This window comes from Mus caroli, unplaced genomic scaffold (assembly GCF_978045245.1).
Source record: "Mus caroli unplaced genomic scaffold, Mus_caroli_1 scaffold_11, whole genome shotgun sequence".
NCBI lineage: Eukaryota > Metazoa > Chordata > Mammalia > Rodentia > Muridae > Mus > Mus caroli.
Genome location: NW_028227266.1, coordinates 38178567 through 38206258, shown reverse-complemented (window position 1 = coordinate 38206258; position 27692 = coordinate 38178567). Strand labels below are relative to the sequence as shown.

The following is a 27692-nucleotide window of genomic DNA, read 5'->3' as shown; positions in this document are numbered from 1 at the left end:
CAGGGCATTAAATGCCAGCGCTGGGTAGATTAGTTGTCTCTCAGCTTCCTTTTTTTTTTTTTTTCCTTACAAATGGTCTAGGAAAAGGCCACAGTTTTTATAGAGCTGTAGCATGTGCTGTAGACTGTTGGAGTACTTCTTTAGCTGGCAGGGGATATTAAAAAAAACACAACAGACCTTCATTTGAGAGTATTAAATATTCCTTTACAAACATCGCACCACAGGCGTGCCCTCCCATGACCACTGAGATTTATCATACCATTCTGCGGGAAGGAGTACGGCTGCCTCGTGTTCAGGGCTCTGAGTGCTGGTCTTCTAAGACTTCAATATCTCAAGAGACAGGCAGCCCAGGATGCTGAGAGAATCTGATACTATAGGTTTCTTAAGATGATAGACTGTTCTCACATGTCACCCAGGCTTCTACAGTGGGCCAACCATAAACATCACTTGCTTTGCTCTGTGACCGTGGCCACAGTCATTCTTTTTAGAAAGAAGCATTTACTGTCGTACAAATCAAATGATGGGTATCCAAGCTATCAAAGCTCTTGGCTTAAACCCTTTCCTCCTGGGTGTGTGTGTGTGTGTGTGTGTGTGTGTGTGTGTGTGTGTGTGAGAGAGAGAGAGAGAGAGAGAGAGAGAGAGAGAGATTATTTCTAGAAAAGATAATTATTGTTTCTGGGGAAAGAAGCTGAAGACAGAATACCTCTGACCTTACTGAATTGTCCAGAAGGCTGGGCATGTTTCCTTCAGTGACCTCTTAAATGAAGGGATGCAATAAACTGGGTAATGCTTGGTGACTTTGCACTCATTTAGGAAAGAAAAAAAGCCTTTTTATTGTATCCATTTGTTTACGTGTGTGCATGTGGAGGTCAGAGTCCAACCTGCAGTACTCTTCTCTCCTTTCTCTGTGTGGATTCTGGGGGTTGACACTGGACTAGACCAGCAAGCTCCTTTAACTATGTTTGACATCCTTCCAGCCATTCTTTGTCTCTGTGTCTGTCTCTCTGTCTGTCTTATTTGTCTAATGTATGACTTGATGTGTGTGTGTGTGTGTGTGTGTGTGTGTGTGTGTGTGTGTGTGTGTGTAGGGGCATTTGTATACATTTGTATACTGGTGAGTTCACCTATAGAGCCCAGAGGTCAACATCAGGTCTTTCCTTCAGAGCTATTCCATCTTTCTTGTGGGAGAGGGTCTCACTGAAACTGAAGCTCACTACTTGAGCCATGCTGGCCAGCAACGCCCAGGTTTTGCCTGTGTCTGATGTCTCAGAGCTTAGATTATGGGCAGCTGTGCCCTTCTCTACCAGACAGCTTCTAGCAACAAGGCTGCCTTGTACAGCGATTACTTTACCCACCAAGCCAACTCTCAGCCCCCCGCTCCTCAATGCTAACACTATTTTTTTAGTTTTGGCTTGCAAAGTGACATTGCGTTAAACTGAGGAGAGCAGGTTAGGCCAAGATAATCACCCCCAGTTATTTTCACTGATTATAAACTTATTTTATGATCAGTCCAAGTCCCCTCAGGCTCTGGTCAACACTGCCTTATGCAGTGGTTCGGCAGTACAGGCTGTTGAGTCTTATGGAATCTCCTCCATAGTCACCATGGTAGGGAGGACAGTGTGGGTCTTATACTCTCCATACTTGTCACACACCAGTCAGAGGCAGTCACATGAGCCCGGCTGACTGCAGGACACCTGGGGACTAGGGACTTCTGAATGGAGAAGGGGCGAGTTGGATTCCTAAGGCCTCACAGAACCCGCTGTAACTGGGAATGGCAGCTCAGAATAATGCTGGAAATAAAGGCCCTGCATTAAGATACGGAGAAAGAGCTCCTCTGACCTAGCCATGATCCATCCTCAGTTTGCAGCTCATTTTTATTTTATTTTATTTTTTTGTATATTTTGCATGCCAAGATTATCCCAGTGCATTTGGTTTTTACTTTTAAAAAATATTTTATTTAATTTTTGATAAATTCGTACCCTAGTACGTTTTTCATTTTGTTGCTTTATAATGCTAGGGGATTGGACCAGGGCACTGGACCATGGAATGATGTCCACAGTTCTCTTATTAGTTTTTTTTTAATATTTATTCAAAATCCTATGATTTGCCTGTAAGACTGATCTCTGAATTGACTCAGTAGCCCAGGCTGGCTTTGAACTTATGATCTTCCTGTCTCAGCCTCCTGAGTAGCTGGGATTATAGTCCTTCCCTACTAGGCCCAGCTTTCTATACATTTAAAAATGACTCAAGAAATGAGAAGGCCAAATGACATGTAAAAATCAGATGACATCCCAGCTACGTTTTTGAGGACATGACACAACCATTATGCCACAGACTATCCATGGTCTGCACACTGTAACACAGAGTGAAGCACAGTTGTCTGAGACCTGTGTCCTGCAAACCTGGGTCCCTAATAAAAAAATGTTTGCTCCAAGATGAGGTAAATATGATTCTTAAGAGCAGCACACTGCTAATGTTTGTGGTGGATTCTTTTTAGCTAACAATAGTATTTCCAGGGGCTTTCTTACCAATTATGATGAGGACAATGCTAACAATAGGTAATACTTATGAGAAAATTTGCTGCGTGACAGGTTTGTTGCATTCTAAAATTTGAGACAGGGCCTTGCTATATCTTTCAAGTCTTTCTATGTTGCTAGCTTTGAGTTCTCAACCTTGCCTTGAACGCCTAATCCTCTGCCTAAGATCCTAGAGTCTAGAAATCCTTGGCATGTCACTCTGTCCCAGTGTTCATGCTCTTTCTTTTGTGTAGCCCTGGCTGTCCTGAAACTCTCTCTGTAGACCAGGCTGGCCTTGAACTCACAGAGATCCGCTTACTTCTGCCTTCCAAATGATGGGATTAAAGGCATGTGCCACCACTGCCCAACTTTTCTTTATCTCTTGCCCCGTATTACCTGATCTTACAAAATATATATTGTTCAGACTGGCCCAGACCTTATGATTCTCTCACCTCAGCTCTCCGAGTGCCCTCTCACCTGGCCTGAGTCCCTGTGTTTAGTTATTTCAGTTGCAAAGCAGTTGGAGGGCAGGTCTTTGCCTCTGAGGAAAAAACATTGAGATATGTGGACTGATTTATGGGAACAGTGTTTGATGATGTAAATTGCAGTTACCAAGGACATGGTAGAGCAGAATGGGGGTAAAAGGATTGAGAAGGGGTGCATATGGTAAAGGAACACGGGCTGATTCTTGAGTGGAGGCCACTGACATTTCAAGAAACCATTAAGCCTCTGAGGTAAGGAAAAAGCAAGAGTAGTTATCAAAACCAAAACAAGGGCCCCATGGAAGGGAGAGAGATGAGTGGTCCAATAGAAGAGAGGGACCTAGGGTACATGTGGGCACTGGGGTAAAAGCTTAAATGACAAAACATGGTCCAGGGAGAGATATCTTAGAAGATATGTAGACTTCCTGAGCATCCCCCCCCCCCCACACACACACACTCAGCAGGAAAACCCTCAGGCCCAGGATGACCAAGAAGCCCTGAGATACACTTTCCACTTCAGTGGGTACAATGCTTGAGGCAAGAGCTTGATGTTTGTAATCTGGTAGCATTTGTGAAAAAGACCTTTGAAAAAGCAAGACTGGGAGGTGTGTGTGTGTGTGTGTGTGTGTGTGTGAGAGAGAGAGAGAGAGAGAGACAGAGACAGAGACAGAGACAGAGAGATATTGAGAGACAGAGAGACAGAGACTAAGAGACAGAGACAGAGAGAAACACACACAGAGAAACAGAAGAGAGACACAGAGAGAGAACACTTAGGAGAGCCTACTTTTAATTCTTAGAACCAACACACACACACACACACACACACACACACACACACACACACCCCTTCCACAGTCTTGTTAGAAAGGTGGTATTTAATTGCTCTTATATCATAGGTGACAAAACAGAGTCTCAGGGCCAAATGACAGAGCAAAGAGAAGGTTTAAGGAGCTAAGCTCAAGGGTGTGAACTCTCGGCATCTCTGCCACCGTGCGGATCTGCCCAAATCTGGAGCTTTCAATGTCACTGTAAGTTAGAGGAACGCTGCCAGGGCTAGGGCCTTCTGAATTTGGGGGTTTTCTTCATCCATGGATGCAATAACTGTAGCATGCCCCGTGTGTAGAACCCCACAGGAATCCAGGACCTACTCACATCTGACATAGAACCTGTCCCTTCAAGGGTAAGTTAGGAGATATTTAATTAAGATAGAGACGAGAGCTGGTGAGATGGTTCAGCCTGTTTAAAAAAAAAAGCCAGGCATGGTGGCGCACGCCTTTAATTCCAGCACTCAGGAGGCAGAGGCAGGCGAATTTCTGAGTTCGAGGCCAGCCTGGTCTACAAAGTGAGTTCCAGGACAGCCAGGGCTACACAGAGAAACCCTGTCTCGAAAAACCAAAAATAAATAAATAAATAAATAAATAAATAAATAAATAAATAAATAAATAAATAAAAGATGCTTACTGCCAACCATGAACCTCAGAATACAATGCTTCTACAGTTCTTTTCAAGTTCCCACTACATTCTGTTTTAATTTAACTATGCATTCGTTCACTCTACTAAGAATTCTTGAGCATTCGTTGAGCTTAGCTCTAGGAATAAACAAACATTGGTAAGAACTTGTCTTTGCCCTGGGTGCAGGTGCGGGAGGCTGCTTGCTGGACTGGAGGAGGCAGAACTGGGCCCCTGGTTCAGGTGGCACAATACAGGAAAATCCCGCTGGAGGGGATTGGATGCTTCCTCTGCTGTAGTGCAAATAGATTCGTCTTTCAGTTCAGATCTTTTTTTGGACCCTTTCTCCAGAGACCAGGAGCCTCTTGTTTCATAATAGCTTCCCTGCAGCGACCTCAACTTTTATCCTTCCTGATGGTCATAGTTTTTACATGGGGGTAGGAGGCATTAGGACATGGCATGCAAAACTCCTTTGCTCTTCCTAGTCTTAATTTGACAGACACGATATATGCAAATTTGGGACAGGACCCTTGGCTTTTGAAGGTAATTTGCTTTGCAGAGCACATGTCCCCGATTCCCTGCCCCCTTTCTGCATTTATTTTACATATATCAACCCTAGCATGTCCAAAAGATTTCCTTCAGACTTCCAAATCACTTCGGGAAGGTTTCTATTTCATTTTCTTGCCTTCTTTGATATAAATAAACAAAATAATATTCTGGCGAAGCTCATCAGTAGCGGGAGCCAACCACAGCCTCGCCTAACCAGTGAGGAGCCATTGTCTAACCCAGGACGCCTGTAGCAGTACTAGGAATATCCCTTTTGATGAATGTACACTTAGGGTGGGTTAAGCCTAGGCTTTGTTAAGTGCTGAGAGTGGAGTGTGCAGCCAGAGGGTTGGCTTTTCTTACTTGCTACTGTCTCCTGACTAATTCTCCTGAGTATATTCCTAGGCATAAGTTAGAACCACGTTGGGGCTGATCACTAGCTCTAAATGCAGTGAATAACTGTTTTTGGCACCAGTCACTAGACACTCATAGCCATCGTCAGGAAAAGGATTCTAAATTAAAATCGCGCACTGCTTTCCTTTCCGTCTTGGATTTGCTGCTTGGAAAATGACTGGTAAGTCTCCTATCCAAACCTTTCACATCCTCTCTATCGTTTCTGTGGTCCTCGTGACAGGGTCTCAGTCTGTAGTCTGGACTTATCTTGAAGTCATGATGATTATCTTGCCTTAGGCTCCCCAGTGCTGGGATTATTTGGCACGTGTCGCCATGGTTGGCTCCTCCCGGTCATTTACGCTGGAAACTTCTCTACCATTTTTTATTTGTCCTTCCTCACTTCCCATATGGTTAATTTTATCTTTGTAACATCTCCTAATCTATTCCCCCCACACACACACACACATACACATTTTCATGACCTTTGACATTATCTTTTTTTCTCTCTCTCTAAATTTCCAGTCTAGTTTTTGAGGGTACGCAGTATTGGGTATAGAACCTAGGCCATGTGCGTGCTAGGCACGTGATGTTGTCCTGAGCACTTACACCCTGTGTCACCAGCCCATTTATCTTTTTATTTTATAATCTCTTTAGTATTTACCTTGGTGTGTCACAGAAGCCACCTGACTGATATCCTTTTAAAAGCCACTTTACTGAGCTATATCCACTTGCTGTAGAATTCATTCCGAGCACACGAGCCCATGGCTTTCATTACTGGCCAGAGATAACTGGGGCCTTTACTATAGCTGCCGTCAGAACCCTTCATCACCCGCAGAAGAAATCCTGTACCCTCAGCTAGCATCTCCATCTCCTTTTCTGTAGATAACCCTTTCTGTTTCTCTAGGTCCCCTGTTCGAGACTTACTTGCATCTGAATGGAGTTATATAGGCCTTTGTGTCCATCCCCTGGAAAACACAGAGACACCTTGCTGTATGTCTGACCTCCAGTCTGACTGTCCTTGACTCATCACCCATTCTAACTTGCCATAAGCCTTCTATCTCAACTTGGCGCACCGCCTTCCCAGAGAATTCTGGGTACCATTTTTTTTATCGTGGAAATCGTTGACTTTGTTGCTTGCCTCTGCCTGTGCAGTTCATCCTTGTCTTCCAGACCTAGCTTCATGACCACAGGCTTGGAACACATCACCCCGGTCTGCTCCTGTCTCAAGTAGGAGTTAACCTTCCGTCCTCTGAGCACATAGCTGGGAATTCCAAAATGTTATTGTCATTCTGTTTTCTCTACTGTATTCTTTCATAGTTGTTTTCTAAAAACAAACAAAAAAAAACAAAAAATAGAGCTAAGCAAGTGTTTGAAGAAAATGTATCAGTAGTTAGAATTTTTTTTTTCCAACACAAATTTTCTTTCTGTTGGCAGTGTTGGCAAATCAGAAACGATGGCATTGAAAGTAAGAACCATCAATCATAATTTCACTCCTCAGAGGCAATCACTTAGGATTTGGGCTAATATTGTTGAGAGCATTATATGTCTATTATAGCTAGACAGATGTATTTATAATTTACTCAATATAATTAGAATATTCTAATTACTAAGTACTGACGTGTGTGTGTGTGTGTGTGTGTGTGTGTGAGAGAGAGAGAGAGAGAGAGAGAGAGAGAGAGCTCAAGTTCGTGCACAGAGGCAGAGGAAAGCATCTGGTACCTTGCCCTATCACTTTTCCCCTTTTTTCTTTGAGATAAGGAGACAGGATGTCTCACTGAACCTGTAGCTAGATTGGTAGCTATCAAGTTCCAGAGCTCCTCCTGTCTCTGGTCCACCTTGCAGAGCTCTGCGGTTACAGGTGTATGAGATTATATCTGGCTTTTACATGGATTCTGGGGATTTGAACCCAGGTCCTCAACCTTGTATGCAAGTGTTCTTACCCACTGAACCAGCTCCCTTACAATATTTTTTTTAATTAGTTGAATACTCGTGCTATGCGTACTCACTAAGGCTGTATGAAACTTGAAACCCTCTTGCCTTAGCCTTCCTAGTGTTGGGATCTATAAGCATGGGCCCCCAGACCTGGTGACTGTTGCTTGTACTCCCAGCATTGCATGTATCATTGCTCCTTAATCCATTTGTATTCAACACCTAGGTTATTTTTAAATTGTCAGCTTTAAAATAATGTTATGACTAATATTCGTCAGATGAGAATGGAGAAGCCAGATTTCTGGATCAAAGGCTTTGATTCATAATCTACATTGCTACTGAAATGTACTACACTTAACCTGCAGTGTATAAGAATGCTCATGTGATGTTAGCAATCGTTACAACCTTTGCCAATCTGATTTTTCCCCAAAAAACCCCGGCATCTCAGCGTTGCATGAATTTGTATTATTTCTTTGATCGTTGGTGACATGTTTTTAGTTTCCCTTTCTGATTTATGTCCTTCTTTGAACTACCTGGTTTGTTTTTTTGCCAGCTTTTCTGTTGTCTTTTTCTCGCTAAGCACTCTTCCCTATTAGAGACATTAACAGTCTGATATTTGTGAGGATTTTTGTAAAGGTTTTTCTGTGTTTCGACTTAAGGTAAATTTTGGTATGCTGAAGTTTATTTTAATGTGACCACATCAACCAATCTTCTCCTTGTGGTTTCTATGTTTGGAACTATTCACAGAAATTTCTTCCTCAACTTTTAGTATATTCACCTATGCTTCCTCTAATGCCAATGTGATTTTACTTTCAAATGAATACGTTAGGGCCAACAAGATGACTTAGTGAGTAAAAGCCCCTCTGCAAGTAGTCCTCTGACCTCCATGTGTGCTGACACACACACACACACTCAGAGGGGGAGGAAGGGAGGAAGGGAAGGTGAGAGAGAGAGAAAGAGAGAGAGAGAGAGAGAGAGAGAGAGAGAGAGAGAGAGAGAGAGAGAGAGAGAGAGAGAGAGAGAGAGAGAGATTCATAATATACATGCAGTTAAAAACAGCACCCCGGCCTTTTGCACAGGAAGGGTCATGCTTGCTGAGTAGCCTCAATGACCTTGATCTCCTGATTTTCCTGCCTTCATCTCCCAAGTATAAGAATTATACACATGTGCCTTCACACCCACCTTCATTCTGTTTTGATATAAAATTCCGCCTACCGTCATGAAACTCAGCTGATACTGCATCATGAATCTGAACCATGCAGTCTATATGGACAAGTGACGGTCTTCAGTTATGTGGGGAGAAGAGGCTATGGCAGCCGTGCGTTTTTCTCCAGCACAGGCTATCTGCTTGGTATGAACCCCCCCTCTGCAAAGTGTTACCATCCATCAGCTGCTCACAGTCTACTCTCCGTCATCCTTTTTGAAGTTCTTTCTTTTCCTGTAGATAGGATGTCTAATAGTGCCTGTCTCAGCAAGCCAGAGGTAGCACACACAAATTCCAGACAGGTTTGAGTGAATGGATAAGCTAATGAGCGGTAGCTGGAACATCGATGGGAGGTCAGATGCCACAGGCTTGTTCATGTAAAAAGCTCTGGAGAGTGCTCACCTCTCTTAGGATCCTAAGGGGAATGGAAGAAAGGAAATGAAGCTTTAGGGTCTGAGAAAGGAGCAGGCCGAGGTCTAGGACCCAGCCAATAGGCACTGCTGGATTATGCATAAGTTATATTAGCAGGAGTGAATTATACTGGGGAATTCCTAAGGATGCTACAGAGTTGGAAATTGGGGCAGGAGGATTGTATCAGGGAATTCTCCTCAGAACTGGAAGCAGATCTTTGAAGGAGAGCTGGGACATGAGATTAGGGTCGATTCATGGCTTGTGTTCATTCCATGAGGATAGAACAGTGTGATCAAGTTTTAAAAAGTTTTGCAAAAGTATTTTTTTCCCACTTTCCTTTCTGTCTCATTTGCTTCAGATAAAAGTTGTTTGTACAGATGAGAAAGTCGTTTTCAGTACCTGAGCTCCTGGGTGGGAAAACACCTGGGAGCTAGAACTAATAGCTATGAAATGGTTCCACTCAGGGCTGCCTTTCTGCTGACCTTCCAGTTCCACTCATGGCAGAGGTGAAGTGGTTTTCTTCTAAGATTTAACTTAAGCATTGTGGGTGCCCTTACTAGAGTAACTGAACAATTTTTTAATATGCACAGTTGTCTACTATGTATAGCTGCTCTGGAAGCTGATGGGGAAGACACTATTTGGGTGCAGTCCTTTGGGATGTGGGCATCTGTGCGGGAGATGGGAGGTGACGACTCAAACAGGAAGAGTGGTGAGATAGACATCTTGGGAGGTGAACCTTCAACCTTTAAGTCAGCTGAAAGAGGAGTTTGTTTTCTGAGGACCCTCCTCCGTCTTCAGTGCCACAAAAGGGCAATAACAAGAGACCTTTAAGATAGAGAGAATGAGGTAGGTGGGTGGATAGATGGATGGATGGATGGATGGATGCATGGATGCATGGATGGATGGATGGGCTGGGTGGATGATTGTGACAGTGCAAGCATGCACAAATGCTGAACATAATAGCTGAAGAAACCAGCAGAGAGAAGTCATTGAAGCCATGGTGTGGTGGTACCCACCGGTCATCTGATTGGAGCCAGAGGCAGGATGGTCAGAAGCTCGAGACCGAGCTGGCTACATAGTAAGACAAGGTCTCAGACTAATAGACGTCACTGAAAATGGTTGGTAACTTGTCTTGACCATCAGCTAATTGACATGCAATTAAAATACTTCTAGTCCCCTGGTAGATGAGCAAGAAAAAGGCATTGGCCTCCATATCTTTTGTCCCACCTGTCACCATATTCTCTGTTGGTGTCGTCTTTTCTTCCAGGAGTCAGACATCTTCAGCTTGCCTGCTTAATTCGTACCGTGACATGGCCACATCTTTCATTTAGATGTTTCCTATGGTTTGCTACCTCTGCCCCTGTAACAATGAAGTTGATTAAGTATGGCAGAGTTTGGTCTTCAATGGCAGAGATATTTATCCATCCTTTTACAGAGAATAATTGCCATACCCTGCCATGTTTAGACAGTGGGTGACTGATTCCGAGCTCTTTTAGCATGAAAATCATGGTCTGTGTCAAGCCATGCAGTTTTCTTAATGAAGGCCCCTCTCTCTTGGGACTTATCTGTGGACTGATGGTGCCGGAATGGGCCTCTTGAAGATACACTCTAACCACCTGAATTGCTCTAACAATATTACTGCCAGAATAATATTAGTTTCTGATATTTTCTTACTGTTCCCTGTATGCCAGTATTAATTATAGAGAGCCCAGGGCTTGCTGGGAATCAAGAAAGGCGTCCAAGATCATCTAAAGCGGCTGCCATAGGATAAGCTCCCTTGGCCTAAAGGCTGATCTGCATAACCTGTGGGGCCTCCAACCACTCTTTGTTCCCAGCGATCTCTTTTTCAAGTGATTTCTGGATCTATCATCAGCCACCCTTTGCTCGTCTGTCTGGTGGGAAGTCTCTTTCTCTTGGCGCATCCATGCTTGGACCAGTTTTCTTTTGGGCCTCTACCCACTCTTACCATTATCCTTTCCTCTTTCCTCTGCCAGTCCTAGTCCTCTTACTCTTCTTGGAGGGGGGTGTTTTGAGAAGCACATGAGCTCCCGGGCTCCTTCTCCATCACTGTCCCATGCCTGGGTGGAAGCTGCCACCCAGGTGGTCTTTGCCTTCTTCTAAGATAACCAGTGCCTCATACTCCATACTGAGCTAGGATGGAGAGCACAATGTAAGGCCCAGAGTGGCCAGAGAGGCAGCCCCTGGGCAGCCTGAGCAGGCATCTCTGACCTTTTTGGAGAGAAGGCGTTCTTAAAGGGACAGCAGGCTCTTTTCTTTCCTGGTGGCTGACTGCCAGTTCAGATGCCAGGGATTTGAAGAGGCCATTGTTCTGATGCTGAGAGAAGAGCCCAGACCGGCTAGTCTCTTTCTCTTTTCCCATTTTCATCCGCGTGTTCCCCCTCTGCTGTGCTGCATGTCAAGTGTGGAAGAACGGTGAGCTGTCTTGGGTCACCTGCTCCCTCTGCTCCCCCGAATCTGAAGACAGCCTTGTCTTTGGCATAACCTGCACTGGTCCATCACCTCCCCTCCCCCAGGGTGGTTATTCCTGTGAGGAAAATAAAAGTCTCCATAGATTCCAGTTTGTCCCCGATGCACTGTTTACTTGCTCCAGGTAGTGGGGTAGGCAAAGGACACAAGTGGCTTTTCTCCAGGTGTCTCACCAGCACCACCTGTGCTGAACACCTGGGATGCTTGTTAAACTGCAGATGCTGGACTTCAGTGCTAGAACTTCTGGGCCCCCAGAATCTACGTGTCACTAGGCAAAATAGAGTTAGCCCGTGACTGACCTGGCTAGGCATCAGAATCTGTGGAAACCCCTAAATTTCAGCCAGGTAGCAATAACAGCTGCTGCTTCCTCTTCCTCCTCCTCCTCCTCTTCCTCTTCCTCTTCTTCTTCTTCCTCCTCCTCCTCTGCCTCCTCCTTCTCCTTTTGGTTTGTTTTTGTTTTTGAAACTGTATAACCCTGGCTGTCCTGGAACTCACCTTGTAGACCAGGCTGGCCTCAAACTCACAGAGATCCACCTGCCTCTGCTTCCCAAGTGCTGGGATTAAATGCATAAACCACTACTGTTGGGCTCTGTCAAGTAGCTTCTTATTAGTGGTTATAAATGGGTACTCTGGTCTTAGTCTACAGTGTTTGATCCCACTGCCTATACTCCTGTTTCTGTGTTCCTCAGAAAGTTTCTCAGTCAGTCTGGGATTCTGTTTTCTCAACTGTAAAATGGAAGTGAAGTTTGACTTTCTTCACCTTTGGCACATAGGTAGAGAACATTGCCTGTATCTTGAGGAGATAACCTTTTGGATAATCCTCCTGTGGTTAAGCAAACTTTAGATGGGGGAGCCTTCCTTGATTTGGTAATTCTCATGCCATGCCAGTCAAACCGTGTTCAGTGGGTGTGGCTTGTTCTTCGAAGGTGGACCTCCAGACTCTACAAAGTGAAGAGAGAAATCCCTCCTGGAAACTCACCTCTGGGCAATGTCAGCAGCCTTGGAAAGGGTGTCACAGGAAGGCCTTGGAAACCACATCTGTAATGCTCTCTGACCTCTTCAGCGGGAATTGAAGGGAGAGAAAACAATCTGCAGGCCAGAAATAGCTAGACATAAATACAAGGTATTATAATTACTATCCACACCCAGCACAGTCCCCAGAGTTAAGTTTAACTCTTGGCACAGTCTTCTAACCCCAGAGAAGCAGGATGGCAAGGGTGTCTGGGAAGAGAGTAGGGGTGCCCTGAGGGGGAGGTAGCTTGTACCCAAGGCTACATGTGAGGTGACACTCTACAGGCCACTGTAGATCCGAAATGGTGCTTTCTCTTAGCATGTACCCATTACAGCTATTTCTGTTACAGCTTCTTGGTTTTGCTCAACCATTACTTTTTTTTGAACACAAGCCTGTCAGATTTCCCCCACAACTTGGCACCTAGCTCAAGGCTTCTTTTTTATCCTGTTCTCTATAATTGTATTTTACATCAATTTCTCAGTAGTTACATCTGTGCAGACGCTTATGAACATGCACGCCAGGGGCGGAGATTGGAGAGACATGATTAGCCTAGACTTGTTTGGTTTGGTTTCGTGTTTTCTCCCCACCAAGGTATGCTGGTAAATACTCAGGACTAGAACTAGGTTGTTGGTCAGACAGAGAAATCTAATGCTATTTGTGTGGACTGATAATCCATAATCTGAAACCCCACAGGCCAAAACATTGGGGGTTGACATGAGAGCACTCGTGAAATATAGCATACCTGACTGTATGGGGTGGATTACAGTGAAGATACAGGTGCACCTAAGGAAAAAAAATGCCAGGTTAACTTTAAGCTATATGCACTCATTTACAGAAAAGAAAAATGGACTGTGTATTTAGACTTGGGTTCTACCATCAAAATACCCACTCACCAAAACATTCAAAAAGAGCAAAAATCCAAAGTGAAAACCACTTCTGCCCCCAAGTGTTTTCGGTTTTGTTTTTCCTTTCAGGCAGGACTGGGGACCTTGTGTGTGAGGCAAGAACTCTGAGGCACAGCAGCAACAGCCTCCAAACATTTTGCATGAGGCGTATTTAAACTGCATTTTATAGATCTTCAGATCTGGGGTTTGGTGAGTCAAATGCAAAGCTATTCAGAAGAAAACAAGCCAGATCTCCAGTTCGTGTCTCATGGATATTTTCCATCTTGATTACAAATGTCAGCATGCAGAGACCCAGCAGTGGGCTGAGTTTGCTTAGCATCTATTCCCTCCCACTTGAGCATATTTTATGAGACTTCCAGGAAGCTGCACAGGGCCATTTCTGTTCCTGGTGGGGGTTTAGATACCACTGACTGCTCAGAGAGCCACAGTGATGGCCGGAGCATCGTTGATTGACACAGTGTGTTCTCTTGCTTTGGGAGGGGGGCATTGTCTCTGCTCCTCCTATTTGTTAAGAATATCCAGTCCTTTGGAGACTAATGGAAAAGACACCATTATTTTTGTTCCTTTTGTATTTCTATTCCTCTCTGGTGGAAACTTCACAGAAGACAACGGCTTTGGGTGGGAATTGTATTGAAAGATCAAAAAGTGTTTCCGTAAGAGAGACTTGTGGATGTGTTTCTGGCTCCCAGCAATGCAGGGAGGGCACACAGTCTCAGTCTAGAACAGAAACATCTACAAAATAAAAGCAGGTAGAGAGTGTCACCAGTTGCCAGTCCAGTACAGGCGTTGGAACGTCCTGTACTCATGGCGGTCCTGAGGTGTCTTCGGCTGCTGGCCACTGTCCAGCCACATGTGATGTTAGGAGGTCTTGTGGAAGTCATTCAGACCAAAGTGAGGCCTTGAAGCCTGCTTCTGAACCAGGAGCTCCCATTGCCAGCCCGCTCCTGCAGTGTTTGGCTGGTTTCCTGCAAGGCATCCCCATAGACTGAAAACCTGTAGTTTGCTGTTTTGTGTAAAGTAGGGTTTCCAGACTGGTGCTATCTTGCCTGTCTCCTTCGAGCAGTGTGCTGTCTTCTGGACATACTTCTGGCAACGCTAGCAGGGATATCATATTTTCTCACTTACTTAAGGTAATGAGGCTCAAGGTGCTTCTCTTCATGTGGACTTTTATGATCTTCTCCGTGGAAATTAGACTTTCCCATTCCTTCCAGAATTGGAGAAGAAATGTATTAGCAAAGGTTCAGGCATATTCTATAGTAACCCTTTTGCCAGACAGGCCCGCTACCTTACTGCCGATCTCTTTACTTAGGACTCTCTGCACCTGTTTCTTCTTCTCCAGTCCCTGTTGGGTTGGACTGGAAGAGTCAAGCATTTAGAGGTAGAGTGCTTCCCAGTTGCCCACCACAGCCATCACAATGGATTGTTTGTTTGTTTCGAGACAGGGTTTCTCTGTGTAGACTTGTCCTGGAACTCACTCTGTAGACCAGACTGGCCTTGAATTCAGAGATCCACCTGCCTCTGCCTCCCAAGTGCTGGGATTAAAGGCATGCGCCACCACTGCCTGGCTCACAATGGTATTTTATCTGTTCTCCCTGGAAGGACAGGATGTGGAGAGATAGGTAGAGATGATGTGTCCAGAAGGGACGAAGGAGGAAGAGCTGGGCTCAGCAGCACTAGCTCATTTGCTGTCACGTCAGCTGTGGCCAGCATGGCTGCCTTCTGCCTCACGTTCCATGGCCAAACAACTCATTTTAAAGTGCTTCCTATATTACCTGAAAAGGAAAAAAAATCAAGAATATGGGATTTTAGAGGAAAAATGGCCCAAGGGTCAGCCCTCCCTAGTCCCTTCAGACCTTTCTTGTAATAGACAAACTGAGGCCCAGGGTAAGGGGAAGATATGACACTTACACATGTGTATTCTACAAGGGTAGAAGTTATCTTATAAGGTCAATGTTGGATTGTGGCATGTATCACCTCCCTAAGCACAAACTGTCCTCATTAGAGACAAGTACATACTGTGTTCCTCACTGGGAAGCCTGCCTTGGGACAATAATCTGAGCATCCCAGGTACCACCTTTAGGGAGTATGGCTTAGCGTACTAATGGCCCTGTGTGCATATGTGTGTGAAAAGTGCACATCAAGAGAAGACATCTGTAGAGAGGGACCCTCTGCATTGGTGGCGAACCCAGCTTGGAACATCCATGGACAGGCACACGGCGGCACTTCCCAACCTCTGTGCGTTGAGTCTAGAAAACTCTCCCTGTATTTCAACATGACAGCCTTCTTGGGTACTGTCCAGATACTGTACTAGACCAATTGGGAGCTAGGTAAAGGCACTTAGCCGTGGTTGCTGGTGATTTCCTTTCCATCTGGCTTTTGTGCTGGCTGACCTCATCAACCAACCTTCTGAACCATGTCAGATGCCACCCAGAAGCCCCTAGCTGAGAACTGCAGTATTTCACGTACCAGAATTCCTTTATAAGTCACCCTGAACCTAACAACTTTCCCACACATGGGCACATCTACATGTGTGCACACATAGGCCCTCCCCCAACCTAGTTCCTGAGATAGTGCAGTGGGGGGGCCTACCAATGCTGTTTTCATGGTGGAAGATGTTAGCTACTGAGACTAGGAGAGGTTCTTTAGTCTAAAGTAACAGTGGGATTTGGGTTAGAGGAAGAAGCTTTGGGCCAGTGGCAGGAGGGACACAAGGTCTGTTCTTAGGCACGTGTCAGCATCTTAACTGGGACACCCAGCAAACGGGCTTCCCTGTTTAAGAACTTAATCCGGTGTTAAGAAGAGGTCAGTTACCTCTGCAAAGAGGTGATTTGGAGAGGGGCTTAGGATGTCCTAAGATCCTGAAGTGGGCAGAAGAGTGGAAGCCACAGTATGGTCATCTGCTTATTGCAAGGAGCTGGGGCTTTAGAAATTGCCAAGAGGAACCAAAGCCTTCAGATTTGACCCTTTCTTTCAGTCTTAGTTGTGTGTAGGATATACTGTTTGTTCACATGCTTTAGGGCGGGAAGAAGGCCTTTAGAAAACTCAGAGATGGAGTCTTGTTGGGAAATAGTTTTGGAAGCAAAGCTGTTCTCAAGATCCATGGCTTTCCATGTTGGAAGGACATGAATTCAGGATTGGGGGAAAGAAAGGGAGGTTGAACTCTCTTGTACCTGGAATAGGCTTTAGCTAGTTCCCTGCAAGCTCCCAAGCTGAGAGCCACCTCAAAACTACACAAAGGTAGTTCTTGTATCCAGGCAGGTAGATGCGGTCTGTCCTTGTGGGGAGGGGCATGGTCTTGGATGAGGCTGCTACCTGTGGTGAAGGGAAGTTCTCACAGTCGCTTATGTGGGAGCTATCTGTGGCTGTTGCTCTGGGCAGGTGTGGGGGTGAGTATAAACAGAGGCCTGCCAAGGTAGCTTCCATGCTGTTTCGTTCCCACATCACTTTAAGGACTCTTGAAGCACACTGCTTGATGTCTTTCTTCCTCCTGAGTCACTCGGAGAGCAAAGTGAGCTATCTCCCTTTGGTGGTGCTGGGGGCGGGTCTACTGAGATGGAGCCATGTGTGGAAAGTGGATGGAGTTCGTAGCCGACTGCGCACAATGGTGACTCTGTGACTGACGTGAAGAACACTCAGTTAAGTTGTTTGTATTGTTTTTCTTTAATCCCTTTCCATTTCAACCCTGGGATATAGGGAGATTCATTGGCTTTATTTTGCATCATTAAAAATGGATAAGTTTGCGGGGATGGGGTGGGGTGGGGTTTGTGGAGCAGGTTGATGGTGGTGGTGTGCACACCAGCACTTAGAAGGCAGAGGCAGGGAGATCTCAGTGAGTTTGAAGCCAGCCTGGTCCACAGGGTGAGTTCCAGGACAGCCAGAAAAACCCTGTCTTGAAAAACAACAAACAAAATAGTTTTATCTGTTCAAGTTTTAAAGCTCTTCAGCCCTAATTTAGCCATTCTGTGGCCAGGTTCTTGGTTCATGACTTTCCTGCTTAGACAATTAAAGCTACCTGTACAGAAAACCACCTATTTTAGGATCTGTTTTGTTAAACTGAGCCTAGCTAGGCCCTTGAGCTCCTTAACCCCTCCCCTCAACACCTTTCCTACTCCATACTTTTCATATCAATTTTCTAAGTTGCTCTGCAGCTCCTGGGCTCCACAAAGACATATGTCACCATGAGCTTCCTATAGAATTATGACCACAAGATCTTTCATCTGGGTCTTCACTAGTCAGTCTCTCTGTCTCTCTCTCTGTCTCTCTCTGTCTCTCTCTGTCTCTCTCTGTGTCTCTGTCTCTGTCTCTCTCTCTCTGTCTCTCTCTCTCTCTCTGCCCTAATGCCTTTCTGGTCCTTTACTTTATACCAGGCATAATGTTAGGGATACAAGTGGGACCCTGCGCTTTCTCTCAGGTTCAGAACACTTTTGGTGCCTGTCCCTGTGAATAGATTCTTCCTTGGTGTCACCGAATAACCAACTTAGATATGGGAGGAAAGGACCTTCCTAATTTTTTCCTGAACATTACTAAATGTAACCACAGCAAAATATAAAACCAAAAGGAAAAAATAGAACGGAATACAAATCAGAGATGGGGCACACTAACATTTGACCATTGTAAATGTAAGTCTTTAGACCTTGGTGAATGACATCTGCTGTGCTTAATAAACCCACAGGAGTGTTTTGGATCAAGTTGACTCAATTTTCTCTGCTGTGAAATTGAAATAATAAGATTAAATGAGATATAACCCAGTGTGCCCTTCATTTCGTTCCTAGACAAAGGCTGGCCCATCTCTTTCTCTTCAATTATTATTAATTATTTTTTACTTCAAGATTTGAAGAAATTTTAAGATTCACAAAATTTAAGATTTGAAGAAATTTTGTATGTTTCTAGCAGATTAGCTTAGGTTTGTTTGGACCAATGATTCCTGAACTGTATCTCATTGTGAGCCCTTTGGTGACCTTGGAAGGTACTGATGCCTGCTGCCCCTTCCCTACCACTCTTACTTAACCAGTGTGAGAGAAGATTCGACCAATGTAGTGGTGCAAACCTCCAAGCTGATTCTAATACATCAGATGGGAAGTGGAGGGTTACATCGGTCAGTGGATTTGACATTGATCCTGGATGAAAACCTAGAAAATCTAGAATTAATGGTTCCGGGTATCTAGAAAACAAAGCAGTTATATAGGTACCATTAATTTTGCTTGGATAAAGCTCTAAAAATTGTGCTGAATGTTTATGTTCATGGTGATTCAGGATTTAACTGGTGCATAGGAACACCTACCATGTCCCCAGCGGGCTAGAATTAGACAGGGGTTCATTTTTCAATATCTACTTTGCTATATCTGGCCCTAGGGAGAGCTTCTATACCTCCATGTCTCTAAGTCCATGATGAAGTTACTGACAGACAGTTGACTTAGTGTCAGGGGATTGAAGTAATAGAACTGCATGGATCTGCAGCATCAGCATCTTCTCCCTCCATCCTTCGAGACATCCCTTGCTTCGGGTTTTTATTGTGTAGACACCCTCAGGTGAAGGATGCAGTATTAGCAAGGGGCTCTGGCTTACAGCTAGGTCAGGTTCCATCAGTGTATTCATTTGAACACTTCCAACTCAGCTCTTGTGGGATGGAGTCCATGTTGAGCTCAAGGAAGGCATAGTGGAGTCTCTGGGAACATTAGTTTTCCTGCATTAGTAGTTATAAAACCTGGGATATTCTGAATAGAATACCAGATGGCCAGTGCAGCCAGAGCTTTTGCAGCACACACACACACACACACACACACACAGAGAACTTAAGGTTAATGAGGTTCAATCAGCAAACAGAAACCGTACCAATAATTTGAACAGTGAAGTCAGTATTAAGAATCATTAACAAGTATTTTTGAAAAGCACAGAGAAAAATAAAGTCAGGAATAAAAGTCACAGATATAGTAGGAACACTCACACCCTCTAGTTAGAAGCAGAACACTAGCTGAAGAGTTAGCCTATAAACAGATCCTACTGCAAGGCCTGGATTCAATTCCTCCAAGAAAGTGTGTGTGGCTCAGGCTCAGTGTATGTTGAAAGTTCTTGACGTGCTGCAAAGCAACTGCCCATTGGGACATTCTGTCTATTTGTAGCATCTCTCAATCGCCCTCTACTGGCAAGATCTAATGCTGTGTCTGCCTTCAAAGTAGAAATGGAGCAGGGAACAGCTCCACCATCACAAGACAGGGCAAAAAAAGGGTGAATTTAGAGCCAAGGGACAAAAGCGCTGATAACTGGCCCAAAAAGGAATAATGAGACAAATCGTTCAAGGTGTTTTGCGCTGCAGAATACTACAGCAAACTATATCATCAAATGCCTTTTACTATAGCAGGGATTTATGGAAGTAGCCAAGAATCCCAGAAAAAAAAAAAAGCCAGATTTCTGATACTCAACTTTCTAACCAGTTTGAAATAAGAAGTTTTCAATGTATAGCACACTTTGTGGAAATTTAAATCCTTGTCTCTAGCATTTGAGAAATTCTTTGTAAACATCAAAGATGATTTCTTTTTTGACATATCCCACATACTTCAGGAATGCTCTAGATGTCTGTCTACACTTTTAAAAAGCCCCCAAGATTGGGATGATGAGATAAGACAATCAGATTATTATTATTATTATTAATTTTTGCCTACCATTCTATATCATTCCACAAAATCAGGTCCAATTAGAATGCCTGAGTGCTTCCTCTGGAAGCCTTCATTGTGATGCAAATAAGATTCATAGATATAATAAGACTTATCCTGTGATCACAGCTTCCCATTCTTGTCAACAACAATTAAGCAGTTGTGGTGAACAGTAGGCTGTGCAGACAGCAACCTTCTTTACATAAAACAGTTGAGATTGCTGAGTTCAGTGAGACTATTTGGGTCAAGAGGATTTGCAGACATACTTGGTTTTTTGCTTTTTGTTTTTTGGGTTTTTTTTGTTTTGTTTTGTTTGTTTGTTTGTTTTAATTTCTCCAGAGTGCTGCCTGGAACAGGCTTTCAGTACTACACAGGACTGTGAGAAACCTCATTTGCCTTGAGAACATGGCTGCTGTTTGCTCTGGAAAAGGTTTAATTCAGGAAAGGCTATCAGCTTTACCTCAGTTGCCTAAGTTAATTTAAAGAGGAGCTGTTTGGGCATCTAGGTGCTCGTAGCTTAGCTGCTGACATGTAGAGACTGAAATGGAGGAAAGTACTCATCCGAGGAACTCTAGTTAGCTATGTGGTTACTCACTATGATTGACAGATGCTGTTAGTAAGTGGCTTGGACCTTGAGATAGGTCAGGAGCTGCTGCTTCTCCTGTAGCATGAGGAGGAGTGAGCCCATGGAAGATATGCCCTGCTGTTCAGTTATTGTAACTACAGCAAAGTCATAGGACCCTCCCTTTTACGTTCATCTGAAACGTGGAGATCATGAGCACCTGTCTTTGATTTTGTTGGTAGGATTACATGAAATCATTTGCTTAGCAATTACATTATACTTAACCCTAATGCGGCACTTGCATAAAGAAAGGGAAACCTACATTCCGTAACACAGTAGAGCAGTTTCTGGATTACTTGATATGTAACTTCTGAATGATGTCTATGATGGTCAAACCAATCGAAGGACATGTTGTCATTACGTTGGTTTTTGTGACTGTATTAAAGACCCCCCGCCCCCCCAAATCTGAAGCTTCGTGTGGTTACGTCATCATATAAAACATAAAGATGGTACTCAATAGATCCCGCATTTGAAGTTACACTTGTCTTTTTTTTTTTAATATTTTTATTACGTATTTTCCTCAATTACATTTCCAATGCTATCCCAAAAGTCCCCCATACCCTCCCCTCTACTTCCCTACCCACCCATTCCCATTTTTTGGCCCTGGCGTTCCCCTGTACTGGGGCATATAAAGTGTGCGTGTCTAATGGGCCTCTCTTTCTAGTGATGGTCGACTAGGCCATCTTTTGATACGTATGCAGCTAGAGTCAAGAGCTCCGGGGTACTGGTTAGTTTATAATGTTGTTGCACCTACAGGGTTGCAGATCTCTTTAGCTCCTTGGATACTTTCTCTAGCTCCTCCATTGGGGGCCCTGTGATCCATCCAATAGCTGACTGTGAGCATCCACTTCTGTGTTTGCTAGGCCCCGGCCTAGTCTCACAAAAGACAGCTATATCAGGGTCCTTTCAGCAAACGCTTGCTAGTGTATGCAATGGTGTCATCGTTTGGAGGCTAATTATGGGATGGATCCCTGGATATGGCAGTCTCTAGATGGTCCATCCTTTTGTCTCAGCTCCAAACTTTGTCTCTGTAACTCCTTCCATGGGTGATTGTTTCCAATTCTAAGAAGGGGCAAAGTGTCCACACTTTGGTCTTCGTTCTTCTTCAGTTTGAAGTTACACTTGTCTTATCCCTGATCTTTTTACTAGTGGTATCAATATAAGCCATGAACATGCTAATAGTTCTATACAAGAGAAAGATGAATCTGTGTGTTTTATAATAGAGATGGGAGTACTCTGAAAAGTCAGCGCAGTATGTTCCGAGCCACATCATGGTAGTGAGGAGCTGGGGTAGGCACGAGAAACACATGGTCATCTGACTCACCACCATCTTGCTTACTACTATCCCGATGGAGCTTAACTCAGTGTGAAGGCACTGATTAATCATCCGCAGTACTCCTATAAGCCGGCAAGACAAGGAGAATAGCCTAGAACCTTCTGAGGGAGGTAAAACCAGCAGAGAGAACACAGAGTTTGCATTTGACTTATGAGTCATACACTTCAATTTGTAAGGGGCGCAGTAGGGGATCCACCCAACTCTTTGTGAGTGTTTTCTCATGCCTTTGTTCCATCATCCTTTAAGTGATATATGTGTTGCCATGAATGTATGTATGTATGTATGTATGTATACGCACATTCAGTTTATATGTATAAACTGAGTCTCAGATGGGGTGATAGAGTGACCTATTAAAGATTACAGATGCAAAATTGCAGTTGGTTAGATGTTAAGTTTGGACTCAAGACTTGACCCCAGTTCAAGGCCATTCTGTGGAGTAAGAAAAGAGGCAGGTAGGAGGTAGAGCTCATGACAGAGGAGGAAGAATGAGTTGAGACAGTGTGCAGGTCCCTCAGCATTGCCAGTATGCCTTTCTTTGGAACTGAGATACTTTTAAGAAGCTGAAGTGGGACCAGACAGTCCAAACTCACCCGTTTCTTTGATCCCACAAGACTGTTACTCTGTCAACAGGAAGTAGAAAGAAATGGTCTTGAAAAGACCTGTCATGATGAGGCTACAGGACCAAGGACTTAAAGAATGAGTTGTTGCTTTGTGTGCTTTTTTTTTTTTTTCCTACCAGCTGCTCAGGAAGTGTTAGTGCGCAGCAGGAGTTTGATGAGCAGGATACAAGTGGCAGCGGTGGGAATAGTGATTATCTTCAGCCTGTTTTCCCGTACAAGCTGACAGACAAGTACCATCTCACAGGAAATCCCAGAGAGGGAGAATGTATCTGTCAGACCTGTGGCACTCATTGAGGGTCTAAGGGACAGGCATTAGAAAATCAGATGTGGTATCATCATGAAGCTCTAAGACAGAATTTCAAGGGATTAAAGTTTGGGAGGTGGTGGTCATTGTTCATGTGATAATCTGGGGTTGGATTTCCCTTCCTGCATCCCTCAACAGACAGTAGTTCTCCAAGTATTTCAAGTACACCCAGGGCATTCGACAGTGCTGTTTAGTTTGTATCTAAAAATGTCCTCCAAAAGCCCACACAGTGAAGGAATGGCCTGTGGTACTTTGGGGAGGTGAGGAGACTTGGGAAGGTCAGACTTCATTGAGGACTGATCACGGAAGGCAATTTCAGGACTGCAGTTGCTCCCTTTGTCTTGGCTTTCTCAAGTCCATGGGTGAACAGGTTTCTTCCTCCTCACACTTCCGCCATGATGTGCCAAGATAGGACTAGTGACCATGAATTAAAACCTCTAAGACGGAGCCAAAGAAAATCTCTCCTCTCTTAAGCTGCTTACCTCGTGTGCTTTCTGGTGGCAATGGAACATTGACCCAGGTAGCTGATGATTGTGAGGCCAGAATCAGGTGACCTGGGTGGCCAATTTAGCCTCTGCATTTCTTCCTTATCTTGTACTCTGACAGAAACCGTGACATGAAGCAAGGGAGAAAGGGTTTACTCTGGCCCACAGTTGGAAGGGATACAGTCCATTATGGCAGAAAAGGCATGACAGTGGGAGGAGATGATGGCCTATTCGTATCTGGTGAATCAGGAAGCAAAGATCTCAAGCCCAAACTGGGAGCAGCCTATAATTTTTAACCTTGTGGCTCTATGTCTGCCAGCTAGACCTCATGCCTGGATGGTTCTTTGTTCTTCCAAACCAGAGCCAACAGCTGGAAACCAAACATTCAAACACGTAAGTCTGTGAGGGACATTTCTCATTTAAACAATAGCCTCCTCCTTGCCATAGTACCTTCACTTCTTCTAGGACTCAGCGTCTTCATCTGTTAGATGGGCCACATAAGCTTATAAAGGTGGCTGTGTGGAGAAGTGAATTACTTCATATGAACATGTGCTTCGCAGTCGATGAATGGCTTGAAAGATATGTGTGAGCACAATGACTGAATAGGATAGCAGACAGACATTCTCCCAGGGCATGTGTGGGGACCGATACTGCATCTCAGTGAATGGACAAAGAGAATACAGTTTTAAGAGGTGCAGCTTCGAATGTGAGAACTCAGATGACCCCACTCCATCATGGTGGCAAGTGCTTAACGCAGGTGTTATTCTTCTGTCTGTGAGAGTCTGACCTGCTTGGAAAGTCTGCCGCCTCCTTCAGCGAGGTGCTGTCCTGAACAACAGATTATGGTCTCCAGTGCTGTCTTCCTTCTTCTCCCAATTCCCAGGGCTCAGGCAGGGGAGAGCAGCTGTCATCCTCTGAAGGATGCAAGCTTCTATTTGGAGCTCAGCACCTGTGTTTTTATTTAGCGTCACCTCCTTGATACAAGTTGACCTAATAGGCAACACCTGGGAAATAATCGGCGACAGCAAGGGGAGCAGAGGCTCCTGGGAGCATCGCCTTGTGTTTTGTCAGATTTGGGGATGAAGAGGAAGTAACGCCTGCAGCCCCAGTAGCTCTGCCCTCCAAGCTGGCATGAATAATTGAGAGCTGGCAAGCTGACTGCACCAAAGAGTTGCATTATGTAAACCGGCAGGCTGCCTGTGTGTGTGTGTGTGTGTGTGTGTGTTCCTGCTCGAAAGGGTGTGTGCGTGTGTGTCTGCCGCCTGTGCGCCTGCGTGCCTGAGCTTAGAACAGCTGTCTGTGAGGGAGTCGGAGAGGGAGGAAGGGAAGGGGGGAGAGAGAGAGAGAGAGAGAGAGAGAGAGAGAGAGAGAGAGAGAGAGAGAGAGAGAGAGAGAGAGAGAGAGAGAGAGAACACAAGCGCAAAGGGACGTTCCGCTGCACGGACACACCAAATAACAGCCACAGAGGGAGGTGGGGGGAAAAGAAAATAAAAGGGTGCCATGCTTAAAATTCCAGAGCAGTAAGAAACAGCAGAACAGGAGAGCGCCCCCAGCCTATGTAAGCCCTGTTCCCAGTCCCCTCCCCAGTAGACACAGGGCTTTTGGATGGGTATGGAGGTGAGTGCCCTCCAACCTCCTCAGGGCCCCTGCTCCCCGCCCCCACCCCCACTGCCCAATGCATGAATGAATGAGTTTTCTGCACTGCACTCTGCTGCGCTCCTAATGGCTTCCAGGTTAGTGCTACCTCGTGCTGACGCTGTGTGTGTGTGTGTGTGTGTGTGTGTGTGTGTGTGTGTGTGTGTGTGTATGTATGTTAGTCTATCTTTGTTTCCTTGTGGGAATTTTGGGAAGTGGGCGGTTATGTCCTGGAGTGGGGTGGGGGCCCTGGGGGCCTGGAACATGGACCTGTCTGTCTGGTTGTGTGCTTTTTCCAAGCGAGGCACTGGCTGCCCAGGGCTGCCAAGAACACAGACCTTCGGAGGCAGAGCAAATCTGGAGTCCATGTTGATTGCTTCTGTTCTCTGTCCGGGGATCGAGAAAGCAGCCAGTGTGACATCATGCTGCAGAGATACCACATCTTTTCCGTCCTGGCCTTTTCTCCTTTCCTCCATCTTCCCCACCTCTCACCATGAGCACTACCTGGGCTGAGCTGAATGGTCCAGCACTGAGAGGTGGCCTTGGGGTAGACTGGAACTTGATGGAGTCCCCTTTACCAGCAAGACTTAGTAGGAGCCCTCTGACTGGAGATCGATGGTCAGGGGATGGAATTAATGGTGCGTCATAGAGGTGGCCAGGAGCTGCTGGGGGAAGCTGGATCGGCCATGTGCTTCTGTTCCCCACCCACTGACTTCCTGTGGGTAGGTGGTGACAAGAGTGGTGACCAGGAAGATAGGGACACATAATGCTTATGCCAAGGGAGAGGACCACACAGCATATGAATCTGGCCAACAGAAGGAGAGGGTGAGAGAGCACATGCAGGCAGCTTGCGACTGGGAAATAAAAGAACTTGCTTTATTTTTTTTCCTGTGACTTAGCTGGCACTTGCTTCAGAGGTTTGCCATATGTTTTGAGAAAATAGACACTCAGTGGCTGGGTCTCACTCCCCCAAACCTCCCTGCATTGTTAGTTATTTACTTGATCCAGGAAAGTGGAGGTTGGGGGTAGGGGAACTTACCTCCCTCTGGCGACAGCCACCAGTTTAGCCAGGGCTAGGGGAAGCGATTTCTGCTTTCTTTGACATTCACTAGTAAACCGTTCTGGTCCTTGCCTCACCATGCCTCTCCTGACAGCTAACCTTGAAGGACGGTAGCACTAGCCAGCTTAGAGAAGTCTGGGACCAACATGAGGAAAGCTAGGCTTGGAGGGAGAGGCAGAGGAAGGGATGTTTTGTGGGGCTTCCTGAGGCAGGAGAGTAACCATCAGGACGAGTAGAAAGTAACTCCTAAGGAACTTGTCAGTGAGCGATGAGTGGAGAATCTGCTGGTGTGGTCAACTTGTAAGGCATGGTGTGATCTGGAATTTGATATCGAGTGAGGATAAAATGAAGGGTAGGAACTTTTCACCATCCTCCCCTGTCCCCCACTCTAGTGGCCCTAATTATTTCTGCTGCCACAGGGAGCAGATCCACAGCCCTTCCCGAGTTGTGTGCTGTTCCCGTCTAACAGTTTCCTTGTCTGCGGCACAAGGAAACATGGACTCGAAGAAAATATCTTTACAACTTGCACAGTGTTAGTGTCGGCTGATAAACTCTTTCTGTATATATCTTGGCTTTGTGGGCCCCAGGGTCTCTGTGAGGTACCTGAGTCTGCCTCAGATAGTGGGAGTCACTCTGAGTAAATGAGTTTGGGTGTGTTCACAATAGAACGGTTCTCTGGATCCCTAAAAGTTTAACATGCTACAGTTTTGGTGTTTTGTTTTGTTTTGTTTTGTTTTGTTTTGTTTTGACTTGACTTTTAAAAAGCTATTTATAAATATAAAATCTGTGAATTCATCCAGGTAAGACTGTAAGGTCCATGGCTTTGGAGCTCCCTTAGAGATATAAGCCTAGTGGCATTTGAGAATAAGAACTGGGTGACTTCATCGCTGCACCGGAACTCAGGACCCGCCTAGTGAGGGGAAGTGGTGTGTGGGTGTGCTCCTTGTAGGGATGTACATCAGTATGTAACACGTGTAGACACCCCTACCCTTAGCAAGGATGAGGTAAAAGCAAGTACCCAGAGGCCCAAAAGAGAAAATGACTAATTCTAGATTTCCCTGATTCAGAAGAAGGCTCCAAAAATAGGTTTGCGCTCTGATTTCTCAAGTACATGGGGCGGGGTGGGGGGTTGGGTGGGGGTGATCATTCTGTTCTATTCTGAGTCTGTTGGACCACTTCTGCGGTATCACAACCATGTCTGGGCTCACCGGCATATCGGGGCTGTGATCAATTAGATACCAATTCAGAGGATGGTGAAGCTAGCCAGTGGCTGAGGGATCAACCCTCATGTTATTGTGAGGGATCAGCTCATGTAGACTGGCATGGGCGCTGTATGGACATACTGCTTATAGAAAAGAAATGAGATTTATGGTTCCTTGGAGGGGGTGGGAAGAATTTTGGTAGGAAGCTACAGGAAGTCGTTTGAGCTTTATTTGAGTTATTCAAAAGATCAATGATTTGCATGCCAAATAATGGCGTCCAGTCCATCCCTCGATGTGTCAGAGTGCCCACCTGACTAGAGACTGGCACTTGGAGCAGCAGCTGTGGGAAAGTGCCTGCTTCCAACTGGCTGGATCCTGAGTTTGATCCCTAGCCCTGCAAATACAAGACAACACCTAAGTGGAATTTGTATGGACAGTTGTTGG

General features: G+C 45.1%; 1 protein-coding gene across 11 annotated transcripts in view; it reads left to right on the top strand.

The window, feature by feature from the left end:
* Positions 1–27692, top strand: part of Gramd1b (GRAM domain containing 1B) — a 180844-nt gene that overhangs the window by 104100 nt on the left and 49052 nt on the right. The window contains exon 1 of one of the 11 annotated variants that reach the window (XM_029482065.2): positions 24837–25084. The exons of the other annotated variants lie outside the window; for them this stretch is intronic. Within the exon in view, the coding sequence (XP_029337925.1) occupies positions 25035–25084 (50 nt within the window). The 5' untranslated portion in view covers positions 24837–25034. Of the gene's footprint in view, positions 1–24836; positions 25085–27692 lie in introns of those variants that run through there. 11 annotated transcript variants of the gene reach the window in all.